Source organism: Syngnathus typhle, linkage group LG11 (genome assembly GCF_033458585.1).
Source record: "Syngnathus typhle isolate RoL2023-S1 ecotype Sweden linkage group LG11, RoL_Styp_1.0, whole genome shotgun sequence".
Lineage (NCBI taxonomy): Eukaryota > Metazoa > Chordata > Actinopteri > Syngnathiformes > Syngnathidae > Syngnathus > Syngnathus typhle.
The window spans coordinates 14060564-14078893 of record NC_083748.1 but is presented as its reverse complement, the minus strand read 5'-3'; the positions used below and the strand labels follow the sequence as shown (position 1 = coordinate 14078893).

At 44.9% G+C, this 18330-nt stretch overlaps 4 protein-coding genes across 5 annotated transcripts; 2 read left to right on the top strand and 2 right to left on the bottom strand.

The window, feature by feature from the left end:
* Nucleotides 1-103: 103 nt before the first annotated feature.
* Nucleotides 104-1751, top strand: bloc1s1 (biogenesis of lysosomal organelles complex-1, subunit 1). 2 transcript variants are annotated; one of them, XM_061292191.1, is made up of 5 exons: nucleotides 104-280; nucleotides 375-445; nucleotides 604-676; nucleotides 908-1040; nucleotides 1351-1751. In XM_061292191.1, exons 2-5 carry the CDS (start codon nucleotides 379-381, stop codon nucleotides 1459-1461), a joined length of 384 nt encoding a protein of 127 aa, XP_061148175.1. In that variant the 5' UTR covers nucleotides 104-280; nucleotides 375-378; the 3' UTR covers nucleotides 1462-1751. The 2 variants fall into 2 exon arrangements, with proteins under 2 accessions (XP_061148175.1, XP_061148173.1); XM_061292189.1 differs by having other exon boundaries at nucleotides 104-302.
* Nucleotides 1752-1835: 84 nt separating this feature from the next.
* On the top strand, nucleotides 1836-5462 carry rdh5 (retinol dehydrogenase 5 (11-cis/9-cis)). The gene is made up of 5 exons (XM_061292186.1): nucleotides 1836-3790; nucleotides 3879-4201; nucleotides 4268-4526; nucleotides 4809-4972; nucleotides 5065-5462. The coding sequence occupies exons 1-5, from the start codon at nucleotides 3765-3767 to the stop codon at nucleotides 5283-5285; spliced, it is 993 nt and encodes a 330-aa protein (XP_061148170.1). The 5' UTR covers nucleotides 1836-3764; the 3' UTR covers nucleotides 5286-5462.
* Nucleotides 5463-7000: 1538 nt separating this feature from the next.
* Nucleotides 7001-9872, bottom strand: LOC133162854 (elastase-1-like). The gene is made up of 8 exons (XM_061292335.1): nucleotides 9722-9872; nucleotides 9544-9647; nucleotides 8792-8892; nucleotides 8596-8721; nucleotides 8372-8508; nucleotides 8037-8179; nucleotides 7233-7382; nucleotides 7001-7084 (listed from the first exon to the last, which is right to left on the bottom strand). The coding sequence occupies exons 1-8, from the start codon at nucleotides 9759-9761 to the stop codon at nucleotides 7073-7075; spliced, it is 813 nt and encodes a 270-aa protein (XP_061148319.1). The 5' UTR covers nucleotides 9762-9872; the 3' UTR covers nucleotides 7001-7072.
* Nucleotides 9873-11073: 1201 nt separating this feature from the next.
* Nucleotides 11074-13039, bottom strand: LOC133162764 (elastase-1-like). Its single transcript, XM_061292187.1, has 8 exons — nucleotides 12932-13039; nucleotides 12646-12743; nucleotides 12452-12552; nucleotides 12209-12334; nucleotides 11687-11823; nucleotides 11476-11618; nucleotides 11250-11399; nucleotides 11074-11158 (listed from the first exon to the last, which is right to left on the bottom strand). Exons 1-8 carry the CDS (start codon nucleotides 12969-12971, stop codon nucleotides 11147-11149), a joined length of 807 nt encoding a protein of 268 aa, XP_061148171.1. The 5' UTR covers nucleotides 12972-13039; the 3' UTR covers nucleotides 11074-11146.
* Between the last annotated feature and the right edge of the window lie 5291 nt (nucleotides 13040-18330).

Genomic DNA, 18330 nt, shown 5'->3' with positions numbered 1-18330 from the left:
GTAATTTGAATACTTTATACTTTTTATCCGTCAAAAGCAGATTCAACAATCGCAAACTCGTGAAAGACATGTCAAGTCTTTTCATTTGAAGGCTGTTTTGGTTTGACGTCATCTTGCAAAGCCGAATAAAACAAAAATGGCAACCGCGCATTTAATGCTCTACCCTCTCCCAGTCTGTTGAATTGTATCGCACTTTGATTTATTTTCATTTCTATCATAATATAGTGGCATTTCTCGAAGGGCTAACGCGGAAGTACCCCGTGTGACGTCATCTCGAGGGGTCGGTTCCTCACGGTTTGCATGTCAGCTGATAGCATCCTGCAACGCTTCCCTGTGTTTATCATTCGTTTTAACCAACTTTTCGACACTTCCAGTTGAATGAAGATGTTGTCTCGTTTGCTGAAGGAGCACCAGGCGAAGCAAAACGAGCGGAGGGAGCAGCAGGGTGAGCAGAGCATTCTTGAGCCGACTGGCCACTATGCTAATAACAACAACAACAACAAAGTCAACGCCGAATATTTGTGTGCGAATATGTTTAGCACTACAATCCACAACGCCTTGTCACTTCTAGTGATGTGTTTGAACGTTTTTACGTTCAATCAGAACGACGTAGACGTGAAGCCATCAACGCAGCTACCTGCCTTACGGAAGCCCTGGTGGACCATCTCAACGTTGGGTAAGGACGTCTTCATTTTTTGCAGCGTTCATATTTATAAATAACAGTCAAAAAGAAGCCTAAATGCGACAGCATGTAAGTGGTGAAAAACGCAAGATACCATTTGTTTCCCCCTTGATAATATTACACTTTACCTAGACAATAAGCATGAAAACGACTGTAAATGTGACTAAATCAACCATCATCACACTAACCTTGATCAAGGTTTTTTGTTTTTGTTCTTGTTTTCAGCGTGGCCCAGGCGTACGTCAACCAACGCAAGCTCGACCACGAGGTGAAAACTCTCCAAGTTCAGGCTGGTCAGTTTTCCAAGCAGACTGCGCAGTGGATTAGCATGGTAGAGGGCTTCAATCAGGCCTTGAAGGTAAGTTGCATAACATGTCCTAACAGATGGGACTATTATGAATCAAACTGACTTTATTTGTCTTGTAACCCTTTGAGTCTCAAAGACATTTAACCTCGGTAAGTTTTTTTTGGGGGGGCATAGTAGGTGACATCATAAGAGGAGCAATTAGCCTTCTCTAGCTAGTAACTCGGCAATAGTTAGCAGTTCAAAGGCAGCCCCGTCCGTGGGTTAAGGTTGTAGTCCCTGGAGGTGGACAAAAAGTTCAGAAGATTTGATTGCGAATCGCAGCCACTGTTGGAGGAAATCAACTCTCTTGATTTGAAACTAGGAAATTGGTGATGTGGAGAACTGGGCCCGCAGCATTGAGATGGACATGAGGACCATCGCCACAGCTCTGGAGTACGTGCACAAGGGTCAGCTTCAGTCGGCCCCCTCGTAGATGCTTCGGCAGACGGGTAGCAATGCTACGAAGAACCATAAAACAACTAAAGAGGATATGGAGCGCAAAATGTGAAGCCTGGCGGCTGCTTGCTTTGTTACACTTTTGCAGCAGTGCAAAATATGTCAGCTCACACGGAGGTTTGCTTATTTGTAAAGTCGATGTGTGCGCACTACCACTTATGTCAAACAGGAACCATACATGTCAGTCATAATCTTTATTAACACTGTACAATGTGGGTCAAGTTTGATTTTTTTTATTCATAAAGAAAAGACCATCATGACATCAAACGCGTTGTTGTCTTTCTCCCAACAATAATCAAAAGATACAATTGCTAGCAGGAAGAAGCTCCACCCAGCAATGGAAAAATGTCATAGCGACACGCTCATGGTCTAAAACACGAAACAGAAATATTTACTTGGAGATCAAACTTTGCGGAATGTATCAGACAGAGTTGAAAGGGAAGTTAGGCCAGCTGCCTCTCAAATGTGTTAAAGCACTGGAACACGGGATGTAGAATAAGAAGCTCTTACACAACAGAGGAGTGACGTGTTTCCATTCTTGGCAGAGAGTTTTGTTTGCTTTGAAATGCAATTGGGCAGAGAGTTTTGTTTGCTTTGAAATGAAATTTAATATGACTTTGTACTTGTGGCAGAATTTCTCACATTGAAGCAATTCCACTCCACCTTAGCCGTGATCCAAATGAATGAAGCAAAGCGCTGTTGTTTTCTACTCATCAACGATTAAGCTTCAACATTCCGCAAACAAACGTGCCACTCAACATCGGGCACATGTTTGAATCTTACAAAAGGCTTTTTACACATGGGATTGCGACGACTAACGCGCTTAAATAAAAGCCCCTTTTGGATTTGTGCATATGAAAAGAACACTTACTTAACTGATCCCAGAATAATTTGAAAGTACTAATGCAATACTGTACAGCAATGAGAAGCTGGTTTATCCAAATGACTTTTGTTTTCTTTTGTTTCTTTCTTCACATTTTGCTATATTTCTCTTCAAAGGGCACTCGTGCACAAAGCAAATGCCTGGATGGATTTGGGATTAGTAATTGTGGACTTGTCTTAAGGGATAAACTAGCAGCAGCGCGAGTGAAAGCCTCTTTTTGAGCGGCCTCCTTGATTTCAGTTGCATGTGAGCTCAGGTACAAGGATAACTTGTACACATCCAGCACGTCCCCAAACAGGAAAAGGTAGGTTGAAAGACATTTGAATCATTGAAAACTTTTTTGTTTTTGATTGTTTCACTTTTTCTTCTCCTTATTAATCTTAGATTCCCAGCTCTGCTATTACCATGGCTGCAAAAAATAGTTCAATTTCAATTACTTAGTTCTCTTTCGCTCAGGGATGCTACTGACACATAGTGACGAGGCAAATAATACAATGCTAACTGGCAGAAGGGACCTAATTATCCTGTGTGCCTCCTTTTTATGACATTGTTGGTGGTGTGTCAAGGTATGAGATTTATAAAACATGTGTTATGGCTATGAGAGCGTTATCTGTCATGCGTCGATATACGTATTAGACTTGTCATTTTTGATTGTTCTCCTTTTGAATTGTTGTTCATCTAAATGTGGGTCATTCTTGGATGAGCTAAAACAAACAAATTCAACGTAAAAGTCTGTCAATAAAGATAAAGAGTAAGAATTCCAATTTTAATGGAACCATTTAAAATTTGCCTCATTAACTGATTACTTCATAAATCAAATGAATACATGTTGAATTTATAGGTGTAGTTGCTCCCATTTAGTATTCAATGTACTTAGTTCAAATATTTGATATTGTCGGTTAGCAATTACTGACATTCATTGGACACATTCATTGAAATCAGAAAATGATGGGCCAATATGTATATGTGTAAAACAAATAAGCCAATAATGAGGACTGCAAGCTAGAGTTTGCCGAGCCCGGGGTTCCAAGAAGCTCGTGTCGGTTTAAACAAGACATTGTTGAAAATGTCACCGTTTAAGCTGTCGGAATATAGACTGATGCTTATTTGTTTGCCCAACAGTAAGGCCGGAAAATAATTGGCTCCCAGCAGCTGGTAAGCAGCTCGGTTCCTACGTGCAAACAATGCAAATGCCTTTCCTAAGCGTATTCAGTAAAGATTGCTCATGTGACCCCAAGCAGTGAAATCCTACCAGCGAAAATAACGCTGCTGCTGCAGTCAGACTTTGACCCATTTCCGATTGAACGATTGAGTTTTGCCACGTTTCATGTCACATACGGAATATTGGATTGCAGGTGACAACCAAGGCCACTTGAGCGCCTGGAGGCAGAACAAACATGGAGTTTGTTTATGCGCTTTTAGGGTAAGGAATCCTGAAATGTGGCTGGCTCAAGCGTTTTCTCTATGAAATCAATAACTAGCTAATGCAATGAAAATCCGCCATTCACTAGGGACAACGCTTGGCTGTACATCAGCGGCACCTTTGCCGTGTTGTGGATGGCCGCGTGGCTGTACAGAGACAGCCTGGAAATGGAAGAGGTCGCCAACAAATACGTCTTTGTGAGCGGCTGCGACTCGGGCTTCGGAAACCTGCTGTGCAAAAAGCTGGAGCGAAAGGGCTTCCGCGTGCTGGCCGGCTGCCTGACCCAAAAAGGAGCCGAGGAGCTGAAGAAGATGACGGGGCCCTACTTGAAGACGGTGCTGCTGGATGTGACCAGTCAGGACAGCATCCAGAAAGCCATGGAGTGGACCGAGAAGGAGGTTGGCGACAGTGGTGAGTCATTTGACGTACGTACGTGCGTACGTACGTGCGTACGATGGCATTTCCCCCGTGCACCAGGCCTTTGGGGTATGGTGAACAATGCCGGGCGTTCTCTGCCCATGGGCCCCAGCGAGTGGATGAAAGTGGAGGACTTCCACAGCACGCTCAAGGTCAACATGAACGGCACCATCGGCATGACCGTCACCTTCCTGCCTCTGGTCAAGAAAGCTGCTGGGCGCATCGTCAACGTGGCATCCGTGCTGGGCCGGGTGGCGGCAAACGGCGGCGGCTACTGCATCTCCAAGTTTGCTGTGGAGTCCTTCTCTGATTGCCTGAGGTGAGAAGGCCCGATTGCTGCGTGCCTCGGCTTCACCGAGGTTCCGCTACCATCGTGGAGCCAGCCATCTGATGCACTCTTTCATTCTCTGAGAGCTCTTTCCATTTTCAATCAACAATGGATTATTATTAGGCCATATCTTTTCTAATACTCTGCATGCCATAAACCTGACCAATCAAATATGGTATTATCAAATGAGTTTGTGAAGCCCACATTTTCTTTTGGATCTACTACGCCTTGAATTGATTGATTGATTGATTGATGTCTTTCTACACCGCACAGGAGAGACATCAACTACTTCGGGGTGAAGGTGTGCATCATTGAGCCAGGTTTCTTCAAGACGGCCGTGACCAGCTTGGAGCCCATCGAAAGGGAACTGCACCGCTTGTGGAACCAGCTCAGCCCTGAAGTGCAAGCCAGCTATGGGGACAAATACCTGGACAAGTGTGAGTAGGCAAAGGTCACAGATGAAGCAATAGTTCTTACCCGTTGGGATGTCACTTACAAGTCGAATCCGACTGACTCACTGACATTGCAGACATTAGGATCCAGCGCTTCATCATGAACGCCATCTGCGACTCGGATTTGACCAAGGTGACGAGCTGCATGGAGCACGCGCTGACCGCCGTGTACCCTCGGAGCCGCTACAGCGCCGGGTGGGACGCCAAGCTTCTGTGGATCCCGCTATCCTACATGCCGTCCTGCGTGGTGGATATTGGACTCAAGCTTGTTCTGCCCCGTCCGTCTAAGAGCGTGTGACTGGACAGCTAATAGCGTGAGTCATTCTCCCTGTGAAAAAATGGATCGTTGTCCAGAATCACCTGCTCTATAATTACAAAGGGGCATCATGTCCCGAATAGAACTTAGTCATCAAATGTGCCTTTTGCCATCAAATATGGCTTCTTGATGTGAACAACAAAAGGATACAGTTCAATAAAGAGCGTTTTTCAATCAAAGTGCCGGATCTTCAACTAGCCAGTGTCAGAAATCTGCTTGGTTGTTTCATTTCACTCTTGCTGGGTCGGTAGACACACTACTATTTGTATATAAACAAAGAAGTACTTACCATATCACCTTATTTCTTTCCTTATATGACGTACTAGTATGAAGTAACAACAACGACATGGAGAGCTCCAAGCTACTGCATCGTACTATTAGTAATAATGAACGTGACGTACGGCTATTTTCTTTCCATTTTCTTTTTTTACTGAGAGAAATGAAGAAAAGAGCAAGCAGCAGTATCATGTCACGTCAAAAGCGTTTGTGCTACTTGACGCTGTGTGATAGCATCATGAAGGATGCAACCAACGCTTGAAAGTTCTGCATTGTTTTACTTTTCCACAGGATGATGTCATGATGTTTTTGAGTGAGCAAATTGTCATCCTGTGCCTGTGTTGCATTATTGATTGCTGTATCGTGATGACCTCTTGTGCCGCCTGCTCAGGTTTCAGTCAGAAAAAGAAAACAGGCAGAATTTTTGCCATTCGATACTCCACGAGAGAGAAGGACTGTCGGATATTGGACACCTTTTCTTTTTTGGGGAAAAGAAAATGAACTCGTTTTCTTAATCCAAACTGTACTCAAATAACGTGAGATACATTATATTAGATTAACATTTCATTTATAGGATTATCATCCTTAGTATTATTATTTTCTGTTTGCAAAATGATCCAAATTGGTTATTTGGTTTTAATGTCATTTCTTGCAACCTCAGGTTTTCCACTCTTGACTTCACACTGACATTTTTTTCTCCATTTTTAAATATGTCTTTCTTTTTCATGACTTTTTGTATATATATATATTTTTCTACATGTCCTCTCGACATCAGCCAGATGGCGCTGTACGTCTATCAAAAGGATAATGACTGCGACTAAAAAAAAGATTGAAATCACATTTGAAGAAAAATAGAAGATGAAATGGAAAAATAATTGAGAGACTATGTCTCTCAGCTGGCCTGGGAACGCCTTGGGATCCTCCGGGATGAGCTAGATGAAGTGGCTGGAGAGAGGGAAGTCTGGGAGTCCCTCCTGAAGCTGCTGCCCCCGCGACCCGACCCCGGATAAGCGGAAGAAGATGGATGGATGGATGGATGGATGGATGTATTTTAAGCTTTCTTTACCAAACTTCCTTCAGAAACAAAGGAGCTACTGTGAGGCATTCTTTGGTTAATGGTAGTTGTTTGGTAATAATGCTAGAATGGCTCCCAAAACTTACTAGTGTGAGCTCGTTTTGCTTTTACAAGATCAATTGCCGTCTTTAGTTATTAAATGAGTCCAGTGATGGAGGGCAGGGCCCTGTCCAGCCTGTTTCCTGTGCATCCCCCCAGCAATACACCCTTTTGCAAATCATCCGGATTTTTTTCAGGCTTTTCGAGAGCTTGCTGACCTGATCATTTGAATCAGGTGTGTTGGAATAGGGCACCATCTCTTATTGTTCCGGCTGCCGCCATTGGCCCAAAGAATGAGACCAAGGGAAACTGCTAGGCTAGAACATTTTATTCCAATGGACGTGTTAGGAGGTCCATGAGAGTTCTTCAGTTTCTCTTTTCAACCCATGATCTGAAAGAAAAAAAACCCCAAAAAGAATCATCATTACGGTCAACCAAAACCTAAAGTGATGCTTAAAGACCACTTGGCATGACGGCACGATAAGGAGTTCATCAGGGTTCATTGACAGACACAACAGATTGAGGAATGGAATACTGACGCCGTTCATCCAGCCGATGTAGTCGGACACGCGGGTGAAGACAGTGGGCCTCCTGTAAGCGTTGCAGCCGGACGACGACACGAAGCTGGTCACGCCGTGCACCACCCACCTGCCGTTCACGCTGCAGTTCAGAGGGCCGCCCGAGTCACCCTGAATACAAAAACACAACACTTTGCAAGAAAACCAAATGGATTGCATTTCAATTCAACGCACCCTCCCCTGAAATCAAGTGAAATGCCGTTCACAGTTTGTGCCGATAAGCAATTTGGAAAAAGATGGATGGATGGATGGATGCATGGATGCATGGATGGATGGATGGATGGATGGATGGATGGATGGATGGATGGATGGATGGATGCATGGATGGATGGATGGATGGATGGATGGATGGATGGATGGATGGATGGATGGATGCATGGATGGATGCATGGATGGATGGATGGATGGATGGATGGATGGATGGACGGCTGGATGGATGGATGGATGGATGCATTGATGCATGGATGCATGGATGCATGGATGGATATACTGTTCACAGACAGACTCAGGTCCTGAGTAAGAATATGTCATCATTTGTTTGTCCACAATTTTGGCTGAAATATACGTCTGTTGTTAAAATGCTGCAAATTCGACATGAATCTCGTGGACCTTAAGGCAACCGTTGTTTTAAATACGCATGGCTTTTTTGAGTCATCAGTGTCAAAATGAATTGGAAGGAAAGAAAGCGCAGGTTCGATGTCTTTGCTTGATACAGTGGGTGTTTACTCGGCTTCTGTGAATAATAAATATGTCGAGTCTTGTCACCTGGCAACCGGATTCGCTGCCTCCACCGGCACAGACCATGGAGTTCTTGACCGTGCTGCCCCACCATCCATAGCTGGAGCACGTCTTGTGGTCCACCACAGGGAGGTAGGCTTGCTTCAGCTGGGCAGACAGCTGACCTCCAGCTACACCGCACAGTGGGAAGACATCATTTCAGTCATGTGATGTCACTGGGATTGAGTGGCAAATCAGAAAATACAAGTCAACTATTTCCCAAACGGTACTGCTTAAGGCCCATTGAGGAGCAATCTTGACAGAAACATCTTGGAACTTCTAGTACTATTGTAAGAAGTCCTATTCTCAACCTCGCTACTCACTCTGGGTGCGTCCCCATCCGGTGATGTAACAGGCGTTGTTGTGGGGCAGGATGTGACCAGAGGGAGGGAGGGCACCCAGCTGGACGTAAGTATTGAGGCTCGCCTCGGAAGACAGATGCAGCAGAGCGATGTCAAACCTAATTGAGAGAGAGGAGAGCAATGTTGTAGCACGAGAAGCTTCAAGACCCGTTTTGGAGGAGTGCAGAAAAAGGAGCATGGCTGACCCTCCGGCAACGCTGTTGGGGTTCCACCTGGGGTGAAGGTGGACGCGACTCACGCTCATGTACTGCTCTCTGCCCTCCTGGCTGTTGATGTTGTGGTCTCCCAGAACCACACGCCAAGTCCTGGACCTGTGGCGGTGCATCCATTTGATTGGTATTGGAAAAGATGGAAGCCAGGCATTTTTGCTTTGGCACCCACCGGTCAACGCAGTGAGCGGCGGTCATCACCCAGCCTCTCTTAATCAGAGTTCCTCCACACGTGTGGTAGAAGTTGCTGCCAGATTTGTACTGAAGAGAGATCTACAGAACGCAACGCAAACGGTACACGTGAAATGTTACAAAATGTTCTCGACAAAAATCACGAATCAACACACATTTCATTTCTAAACTCCATACATGGGATTCTTTTGGATTTCATTTGACTGTGACCTTTAGGTTTTTATAATTGCTGTCAATCCATGCCAAATAATATTGAGACCTATTTTAGTCATGCCGTTCATTTGCCTCTCAGTTTTCCAGTTGTCAAATTTCAAAAACATTTTGATTTGCTTTTATTGTTGCATTGAAGTTGCTTGCAAGCGCACACACGATGTTACATTCCGACGTTGTTATATCCAAAGATTTGTGATGACATTTTTAGTCACTGAACATCGACATGTTTTTTCTTTTTCTTTGTATACATTTGTTCAAGCAGTTGTTATGCTTCATCTCTTGTTGTCTCGTTGATTTTGGAGTTATCTATTTTGGCTTTCGATTGTAAAATTTGAATGGTGAGCCAAAAGTAGCCGCTATAAAAAGAAGACATCCAAATAGGAGAGCTGCCATTGAACCCTGTGTTGCACGGCGCAGCAAAGCAAAGCAAATTGTTGTCATTCATTTGATCTGCGTTGCGTAGCAGTACCTACACATCAAATCAAAGGATGGCAGGATCAAATACAAAGAGTCAATCACCTGCCAGGGCCAAGAATTGGCTCTGGCCACCTCGCCTCCTACGACTCTCTCTTGGGCTTCGTCATCCTCCAAGAACCTGGGCTGGGGCTCCAGCTCGGCCAGCGCTGAGGATTCATCGAGCGGTCAGTCATGTCAGGGTGAGGCGTCAAATGGGGGAGAAAAAGCAGACACGTCTTACCCAGTGCGGCCAGAGTGGTCAGCAACACAAACCTCAACATGTCTGCGGTTGCCCAAATAAAGGTGCTGCACTTGCTTTTTTGGGGCCTTTTATATCCACTGGACGTCAACGTGACATGCCACCTGTGCAGATCACACACACACTTATCACCATACGGCCGGAACTATCGTTTGTAGAAATGCTGACTTGGCGAACAATCCAGTTTCTGTTTCCATGAAGATTCCTGTGTAACTCCTGCTTTTACACTTGTGTGTGTGTGTTTTTTTTTAACGGCTCTTAACTGAACAGGGTCACATGGATCAGACGGTTAAGCAGGTACATCTGCTCAATTAAATAGAAGAAAACGTCTGCCATTCAAAAGATGAATGTATGATCAATACAATATGTTGTCCATGTAACATGGAGTGAGTGCTAATCCAATATTCCATCCCATTTGTCTTTTGTTTTTTTCAATGCAGTATCTCCAGTTGTTTTTCTGTAGTTTCCGTCTCGTATCGTTTTTCTGAGCACTGGCGAGATGACTGAAATGATTATTGCCTGGCCAAGTTGAGGCAAAACTTCTGCCTGACGTTCCAGAAACAGTGTTACATAATAGCAGCGGCGTGCCATCAGGACCTTCAAAGCCTCTGCAGGCCCAAACACAGACCTACATTTACTACCTAAATGAAATGGCTTTTCATTTATTTCCAACAGTCTTTTGTCTTGAATTTTATAGCGTGTGTCTTGGCCGCACAGCTTCCAGTCATTGGCCATGCTCACATTATTTCACCCAAGGCCTTCACATAACCCAAATCGCAGGCAGGCGGGCGGGCAGCCACGCAGGCGGGCAGCCACGCAGGCAGGCAGCCACGCAGCCAGCCAGGCAGGCATTCTTCATTTAGCCAATCTGATTTCAGATTGACTGATGAACGCCTTTTTGCGGTGGCTTTCTCAGTCCTCGAAACGGTTCAGCAAAGTTGACTTTCTAATGAGTTGAGCTCTATGCGCATCACGGCTTTATTTCTGATAGAGGACGATGTCGGACCGTGATTGACAATTCACTTTCAAGGTGCACGTTTGAAAAAAAAACTGGACATAATGAGGCTAGGCCTGACCGCATCACTGCTGAGTCGTGTGTTTGGATTCTGATTTTGTTTGTGTGCACACTTTCAGAGTAGTTATGCATGAGTGGAAGCCTCTGCTTTCGCATCTTTGTGACATTGACTTGTTTAAGATTGGATTGCGAACTGCTTTATTGGAGTGTAGAGCTTTGTACTCGTTGAGGTTTGGAATATGAAGAGGAAACGTTGGAGACATTCCTCCTTGGGAATAAATTCTCTACTTTTGAAGCCTAACAAGAAAGAAGCCATCACTCAAAGTGATTTGAATGACCTTTATTTTGAACAACAACAGTCGATGCTCTGCTTCTTGGACTTCTGCTTTTGTTTACATCATGATCTGTGAAGAACAACAACAAAAAAAAGGAGAAATATTGCAGGGAAATGAAGATGATGTCAAGTGAATGACGGAAGTAAGCGACGTCACCCACTGAGTCCATCCATTCGATGTAGGCGGAAACGCGAGTGAAGACGGTGGGCTTCCTGAGAGCGTTGCATCCATAGCCGGACACAAAGCTGGCGATACCGTGGACGTAGTATTTTCCACTCACCAGGCAGTTGAGAGGGCCGCCGGAGTCGCCCTGAAGTGAAGTCACAATGACGTTTGTTTTTCTCACCTTAGTTCTAGTCCCCTTAGTCTTTGTAACTTTCACTCACGTTGCATCCGGACTCAGAAGCACCACCGGCACACACCATGGTGGTCTTGATGCTGCTGCCCCACCAGCTGGAGCTTGTACAGGTCTCGCGGCCCACCAGGGGAAGGTAGGCTTGTTTCAGTTGCGGGGACAGGCTGCCGCCGGCTGGGAACGAAATCAACGAGCGTGGCCACAAAAGCGCCAAGAAGTAGGCCAATGAAGCAGCAACTCACTGGAGGTGCGGCCCCATCCGGTGATGTAGCAACGGTTGTTGTGGGGCAGGATCTGTTGGGAAGGGGGCAGGGAGCCCAGCTGCACGTAGGAGTTGAGGGAGGCCTCGCCAGACAGGCGCAGCAGGGCGATGTCGTAGCTGTGTCAGGATCGGAACGGATACATTTCTTTAGTGCTAGACTAGAGGCTTACATCAGAAGGTCCTTCTCAAAGTGGGCTATCTCAAGTGCTATGTGAAGAAAAGATATCACATCTATGAATCATATCATATACTATATTAATGATGTGATGTTAGTATTTCACTTTTTAAATCATTTCTGAAGTGCTACGTGAAAAGATATAGTTCCGTTGCATTTCACTTTTGAAAGAATCGCAAGAACACTTTGTGTTCCAACTTTGACGTGAAACTGTATGAAGTCCAGGTCTACCTAACGTTGTGACAGGTGCGTTTCTCTGCCTGGAAGACTTTTCGGGTTCTGACGGTGATGGAATCAAATCGACACGTGGTGTAAAAGTGTCCTCACCCGCCAACCACGTTGTTGGAATTCCATCTGGGATGGACGTAAACACGGCTGACGCTCATGACCTGCTCCCTGCCGCTGTTGCTGTTCAGGTCGTGCTCGCCAAGAACCACGCGCCACGTCCTTTGACTAAAGACAAATACAGGGAGGAAGTCAACAATGCAGTAAACGCACACGCCAAATGGGCAATTCAGAAAAATGGATCCATCAAAGAATACAAACAATCAAATGAAGTCATCCCGATACCTGTCCACGCAGTGAGCAGCGGTCATGACCCAGCCTCTCTCAATGAGCGTTCCCCCGCAGGTGTGGTAGAATCTGCTGCCAGATTTGTACTGAAGAGAAATCTGGCAACACACAATATATATATATATATAGGTGGTGGACACAAGCCGTAACTGCAGAATTGGACCAATTCACCTCCTGCCTGCGTTGTTTACCTGCCAGGGCCAGGAGTTGGGCCGTGCCACCTCGCCTCCTACCACCCTCTCCGAGGTGTCCTCCAGATACCTGGGCTGGGGCTCCAGCTCAGCCAGCACTGTTGGAGAAAGAACATTTGCCTTTCATTTGGGAATTGAGAGAAGGATGCACCGCGGCTCTTTGAGTTTCACAAAGCCTCGAATGAGTGACAAGGTGACAGAGAGTATAAGCAGCCTGATGGGGAGAGAGGATCAATACGGAACATTTCCATAGTGTGCACGCATGTGTGTGATGTCACCCGCTTACCCAGGGCTGTCAAAGTTGTCAAGACCAAAAACCTCAACATGTCTGCAAAGTGTCACCGACGTTTCTGCGCCTGTTTTCCTGCTTCTTTTATACCTACCACTTCTCGACCTTCACTTTTTTTTTTTATGCACCGATGAGTGTGTGTGTGCATGTGTGCTGGCCAGCTCAGCTATGCACCTGTTGACTATCCCACAGTGCCTTATCAGAGTGGGTAATGGCTCAAAATTGCGGAATGACACGTAGACTGGATCCGAATCATGACACGTGCTTGTTTCAAGACAAGTAGGAGAAAAATATTTGCACAAGGATGCTGTTGTCATGATTTCACTTGCATGAAATCAAATCATCAAGATGAAGCAAAAGAGTAAACGTTCAACTTCGGAAATGTCTTGTGTGTCAAATTCAAAAAGTCACTTTACAGGATCGATTCGCTTGCTTTCCTTTTTATGGGAAAAGAAGGAAGTCAAGTCGAGTGAAATGAAGCGTGCTCCTTTATTATTATTATTTTGAACTGAACTCATGCCCTAATCTTCCAAATAAAGACCACTCTGACTTTCACCACATGATGAAATGGCGTGCAGGCGCTTGGTTAATATTTACAACACAAACCCTCCCTCCCTCCCTCATGAGTTTTGCTTGAAAGTGACGAGCATGAGAAGATAAGCAGGGGAAAACGCGGCTGGCCCCCGGTCCGTGTCATCTCAGAATAAATAATACCTGCAACAATTTATGGATTATTTGCATCACTACATAGCAGCTGACCAGCTGAAGTCATTTTGTTACCCGTGAGAAGATTTTCTTCCTTGGAGGAAATGGATGCTGCCCCCCCCCCCAATCCCAACTATTTGTCTACGAGCAATTACAAAAAGTCAATTGTCCATAATGTGCTCCCTTTTCAACAGCCGTTAAGTTTTAATGTGAAAAAGCAAAAGAGTCTCCTCCGTAATGACTCCAGCGTGAGAAGCGGCTCCGAGAAGATTTCTCCCAAACTGCTTTTGAATGGTGGCTGGATTAACACATGATGTTTTCACAGCAAAGATAAATGTGTATTAAAGTCAAAAGTTGTGCCGATAATTTCAACAATGGATTTCCGATCAAGCTCCCTAATATGTGTGTGTGTGTGTCTGGAACAGAAGACTCTTAATTAAGCAGGAAGTCATTAAAAGGGAATGGATTTGGGATTACTTCCTTATCGGGCCATTTACCAATTATATCCGGCCTGCGTGTTAATTGAACAGGCCTCGAGATGGGAACGAGGATTAAACGTCGCGCCAGTTCTTCATCGACGGGGGACATCTTGTCCACGTATGGAGTCTCAACCGCTATCGCCCCAGCAACGTCCGATCAAAGTCAGCCAGTGTTTACGTGTTCATGAAAGATGTTGGCGCTTGATACCGCCTTGGTAATGAACGCCACAGTTAGTTCCCATGAAAATGTCCCACCAACACCAAGCAGAGGTTGGAAAAAATAAACCTAACAATGAAACAAAACCTAGTAATGTTGACATGACCATTCTATTTCTTTTTTTATATAATATCTTTGACTATTTGCGGGCTGTTAGGCATGAAAACATTCTATTTTGCCAAATCTCTGTCAGTCCTCATCCATCCATTGCATATTATGTTTGGAAATAGGTGTGGAAATGGATCTACTGGCCTTTCCGCAAGATTTAATTGCGATTAAACCGCAGTGAAAACAATCAATGTTACCGCCGACACCCACATCATCACTTCTCTCGCGCATTTCTCTCTTTACATGTCCCCACCTTTGCGCTCACATTTCCCTCTTGGCTCTTCTTTAAGTCGCCACTACATCTTTGCTGTAAAGGGCCTGTAAAGGTTGAGGGCTTGTGTGGATTATCAGTGTTGGGGAATGCATCTGGGTTGCGGGAAAGATGATATGCTGTGGCCACAAGTGTGTGATTGATTGGAGTGCTGTAGCGGTCATCCATCTTTGTGTCGGAAGAAGCAGCTGCAGCTGCCGCTGTTGCCGCTCTGGCTTGTGGTTCGGCTTTCCGACTGCAGGAACCAATTGCACAACTTCCCTATGCACCACGGGAGTTTGTGTAAAAAAGAACTACCTGCTTTGAGAGGTTCTACAAGGGTATTGTCCGAATCAATAGGATCTATTTGAGTGAACTTTTGAGGGGGTGGCTGCAGGGTGCACGCTCTTCTGAGCATTTTCAGGGAGGAAGACATTGACAAGAAGGAAAGAGCACAGTTTTGGATTGATCAACAATTTGTATACATACAAAGTGTCAATTCTGAAAGTAAGCATGGGTTTTCTTCTTCCTGCAGCTACGCTATGATGTACATAATGTGTCAATCACACTGCTGCCAGCCAGACAGCTTCACTGCTGTGTGGAATGTGACTGTCATGCATGACTACTGGCTCTATTAGAAGTGCAAGAAGAACATTCATTTGGAATTTCAACACATCGTGTGGCAAATGTCTTTTGATGGACAGAAAGAAACGTGTGTCCTGGCTGTTCAGCACAAGATGCTTTAGGCCGCAAAAAGTGGACGGACATCCAGGGTGAAAGAACTGCTGTGTAGAATCTGTTTTGCAAGCGTTCATTGATTCTGGCGCTTGAGTGGTTGGTTCGAATTTACAAATTGTTATTTAAAACCTATACGCTTGAGGTGTTTAGAACTTCAACAGCAATAACATCTAATATACCTGAAAAGGCTCAAAAATGCTGGCTTTAAAAACAACCCAACTTGTGTTCATAGACTGAGCCAGGAAGTTGGATCAATTTGACCCCAAATTGACCCAATTTCATGAGCGGTACCATGGACAGCTCATCTCTCCTGACCCTTCCTCCCTCCCTCCCTCCCATTCAGCATTTACAATGATCGGCCACACCTGCTCCCATTTTGTTAGCAGCCCGGCCCGGCCCGGCCCGGCCCGGCCCGGCCCGGCGCGCCCTGCTTTCTGTGTAGTCCTTTTCTAGACCCTTTGTTTTTGTGCGTTCTTATCTCTCTCAAAGGGGAGAAGAAAAAAAAAAAAAAGGAGTCAGGGCAAATTCCACAGCTGGTCATGTTTGTGGGTTTTGGCAAGCCATGGAACCACTCAAGGGTGTAGGAAAGTGAGTGTCTTTCTTTCTTTCTTTCTTTCTTTCATTCATCATATGCAATTCCATCATGCATGTCATTGATATTAGTATTGTTAGCAAATAAAGACTGACTCAGAAGTTAGATTTTGTGTCAAACCTGAAGATTTTGCCACCCACAGACATAACTGCGAACAGATGAAAGCCATTTCTACTGTTTACATGGACTAGGTTTCCCCTCTGTGATATTGTTGTGTTCCGGCCTATTCCCTGAGTTGGGCCGTCCAAATATTTTGCAATATTTATACTTCACTGAACCTCACTTTTTTAGTAACAGAAGACATCTGGAATATTCTTGTATCCCATCCAACTGCGAAGCTAGAAAACAGTGCAGAACTGTTGTTGCAAAACCTCACATTTCCTCGAACAAAGTTTTAACAGAAGACATCTGGAATGGATGGGATGGGATACAATGCAGTGCAAAATCGTTCTTGCAAAACTCTGCAAGTTTATTCGAGTAATATGCTTGAGTATTGTATTGCAATCATTAAAAAACATCATAGAAATATATCTAGTGTGCGATAATATATCATAGTAGATCATAAGTCTCCCATCTTATCCCTGATGAATGATTTTTTTTTTGAACCCAGCCAGCCTTATTTCAGTGGGTTTCAAAACAAATAGTAAATTGGGACCCTTCATGTTTGAGTCTGCATGTCAAAAGCACCCGGAATGAATTTATAGTAAGTGTCCCTGTAAAGCACTTTTTATGGGCAGCTATGAAAAGTTACTATTTCATTTTCAAATGACCTTTTCAATGGAAAGCTAATTCCTTTCATGTCGTACTGCTCCACATACGGAATATGCAGGGGCAGCATGCCATCATGTGCTTGGCTTTTCTCTGCAAGTACAATCAGAAGAAAGAACAAAATAAATCAAGGGAAGAGAAAAGGGAGACGGATGTCTTTGTGTGAATATTTAATTTGCTTTGATGCAAAATAAGGCATTAAGATTCATTTCTCCCGGAGTCCGACGTTAAAAGGGTACGCCTCAGAGGGGGACGACCGGCAACAAAATGAACAAGAAAATAGGAGAGAGGAAATTTGTCAATGGATTCATGCATCAGCAGTGCTTTTTTACATTGTTGATTCTTCCAAGGGAATTAAGGGAGAAGCTGTTTTGTCGCCCCAACAAGTCAAAGACCTGTTTGTAGGATGAGCAGTCACCTGGTAGTATAAGACTACACCCCAGAAGATGAAGCCAGCCAGCCAGCTAGCCAGCATAAATAGGGGAGCTACCCAATTAACCCTATACATAGATGAGCTGAAGAAGCCTTTTGGATAAGAGGTGAAACTTTTTCAATCACCCCATTTTTGCATTGACCCGAGCCACCACGGACGCTTGTGTTCATAAAGCGCAAATCCTTGAAGAACCTGAGAGAATTGCTGGCAGTAGTGCAGAATGAATAAGTGTCCATCCATTTTTCTGCACAAAAGCTCCCTTTGAGATAAGCCCAACTGCTAATAGGGAGACGGACGGACAGACAGACAGACAGACGCCCCTACTTTGACAGCCTCTTTGTCCTTCATTTGCGCTGATACCAAAGTAGCTTGCAGTCAAAATAGAATGAAATGGGCCCAATGGCGTCAAGCGCTGAGCAGGAGCAGGAGCAGGAGCAGGAGCAGGAGCAGGCAGCACCCACCCCGTCACTCTTGATAGCCAAAGGAAAAAAAGGTGGATTTCAAAAAGGGAAAGTTCAACAGCGATCGCGGGGCTGCTGAATACGGCAATCTTTCTCAAAGTGGGAGGGATTGTGTTGTTTTGCCGTCAGGCGCCCTTGACTGCTAATGATCATGGCCCACTCGGGTAGTATGCAGTTGTCTAAGATCCAATGACCATCTGTCTGGCGAGACCTTGTCCGTCACCTTTGGATGATCTGATGAGGTCATTTTTGGGACAGGGGCCAGGACAACAGGTGGAGGAATGCCGCAGCTTCTGGGCCCGGTCGGTGCACCCCCGGCTGCCCTCACTAATGACTTCTGCATTCCCAAATTGGTGGCAGTTGAGGCGAGTCAGAGTCCATCTGCGCGGAGCCAAGAAATGGAGGCTTAGCGCTGGTCGGCATTGTTATTCCAATGAAATATCAAAGGTGACACATTCTAGAAATTGTTTCCCAATTTCCTATGCAAACACGTGAGAGGGAAAAAAAGAGTTGATTTGACAAAAGGAGAAGCCAATTTGCATTCAAAATTGTGTTGGCAGTGTCAGAGTTTGAGGTTCTTTACGATGTTTTTTTTCAAAGAGAATTTTCCTCCTCTTCAATGGAATGCTAATAAAGCCACAATGT

What these genes read in the sequence shown, in the direction of transcription:
- bloc1s1 (XM_061292191.1), top strand. Translation starts at nt 379, where the DNA reads ATGAAGATGTTGTCTCGTTTGCTGAAGGAGCACCAGGCGAAGCAAAAC. An exon ending in CGAGCGGAGGGAGCAGCAGG is followed by an intron (nt 446 to 603) that starts GTGAGCAGAGCA and finishes ACGTTCAATCAG; the next exon opens with AACGACGTAGACGTGAAGCC. An exon ending in GCTTCAATCAGGCCTTGAAG is followed by an intron (nt 1,041 to 1,350) that starts GTAAGTTGCATA and finishes ATTTGAAACTAG; the next exon opens with GAAATTGGTGATGTGGAGAA.
- LOC133162854 (XM_061292335.1), bottom strand. Translation starts at nt 9,761, where the DNA reads ATGTTGAGGTTTGTGTTGCTGACCACTCTGGCCGCACTGG. An exon ending in GCCGCTCACTGCGTTGACCG is followed by an intron (nt 8,722 to 8,791) that starts GTGGGTGCCAAA and finishes GCACCGCCACAG; the next exon opens with GTCCAGGACTTGGCGTGTGG. An exon ending in CCCAACAGCGTTGCCGGAGG is followed by an intron (nt 8,509 to 8,595) that starts GTCAGCCATGCT and finishes TCTCTCAATTAG; the next exon opens with GTTTGACATCGCTCTGCTGC.
- rdh5 (XM_061292186.1), top strand. Translation starts at nt 3,765, where the DNA reads ATGGAGTTTGTTTATGCGCTTTTAGG. An exon ending in GAAGGAGGTTGGCGACAGTG is followed by an intron (nt 4,202 to 4,267) that starts GTGAGTCATTTG and finishes CCCGTGCACCAG; the next exon opens with GCCTTTGGGGTATGGTGAAC. An exon ending in GGACAAATACCTGGACAAGT is followed by an intron (nt 4,973 to 5,064) that starts GTGAGTAGGCAA and finishes CTGACATTGCAG; the next exon opens with ACATTAGGATCCAGCGCTTC.
- LOC133162764 (XM_061292187.1), bottom strand. Translation starts at nt 12,971, where the DNA reads ATGTTGAGGTTTTTGGTCTTGACAACTTTGACAGCCCTGG. An exon ending in GACAACTTTGACAGCCCTGG is followed by an intron (nt 12,744 to 12,931) that starts GTAAGCGGGTGA and finishes TTTCTCCAACAG; the next exon opens with TGCTGGCTGAGCTGGAGCCC. An exon ending in TCCAACAACGTGGTTGGCGG is followed by an intron (nt 11,824 to 12,208) that starts GTGAGGACACTT and finishes ATCCTGACACAG; the next exon opens with CTACGACATCGCCCTGCTGC.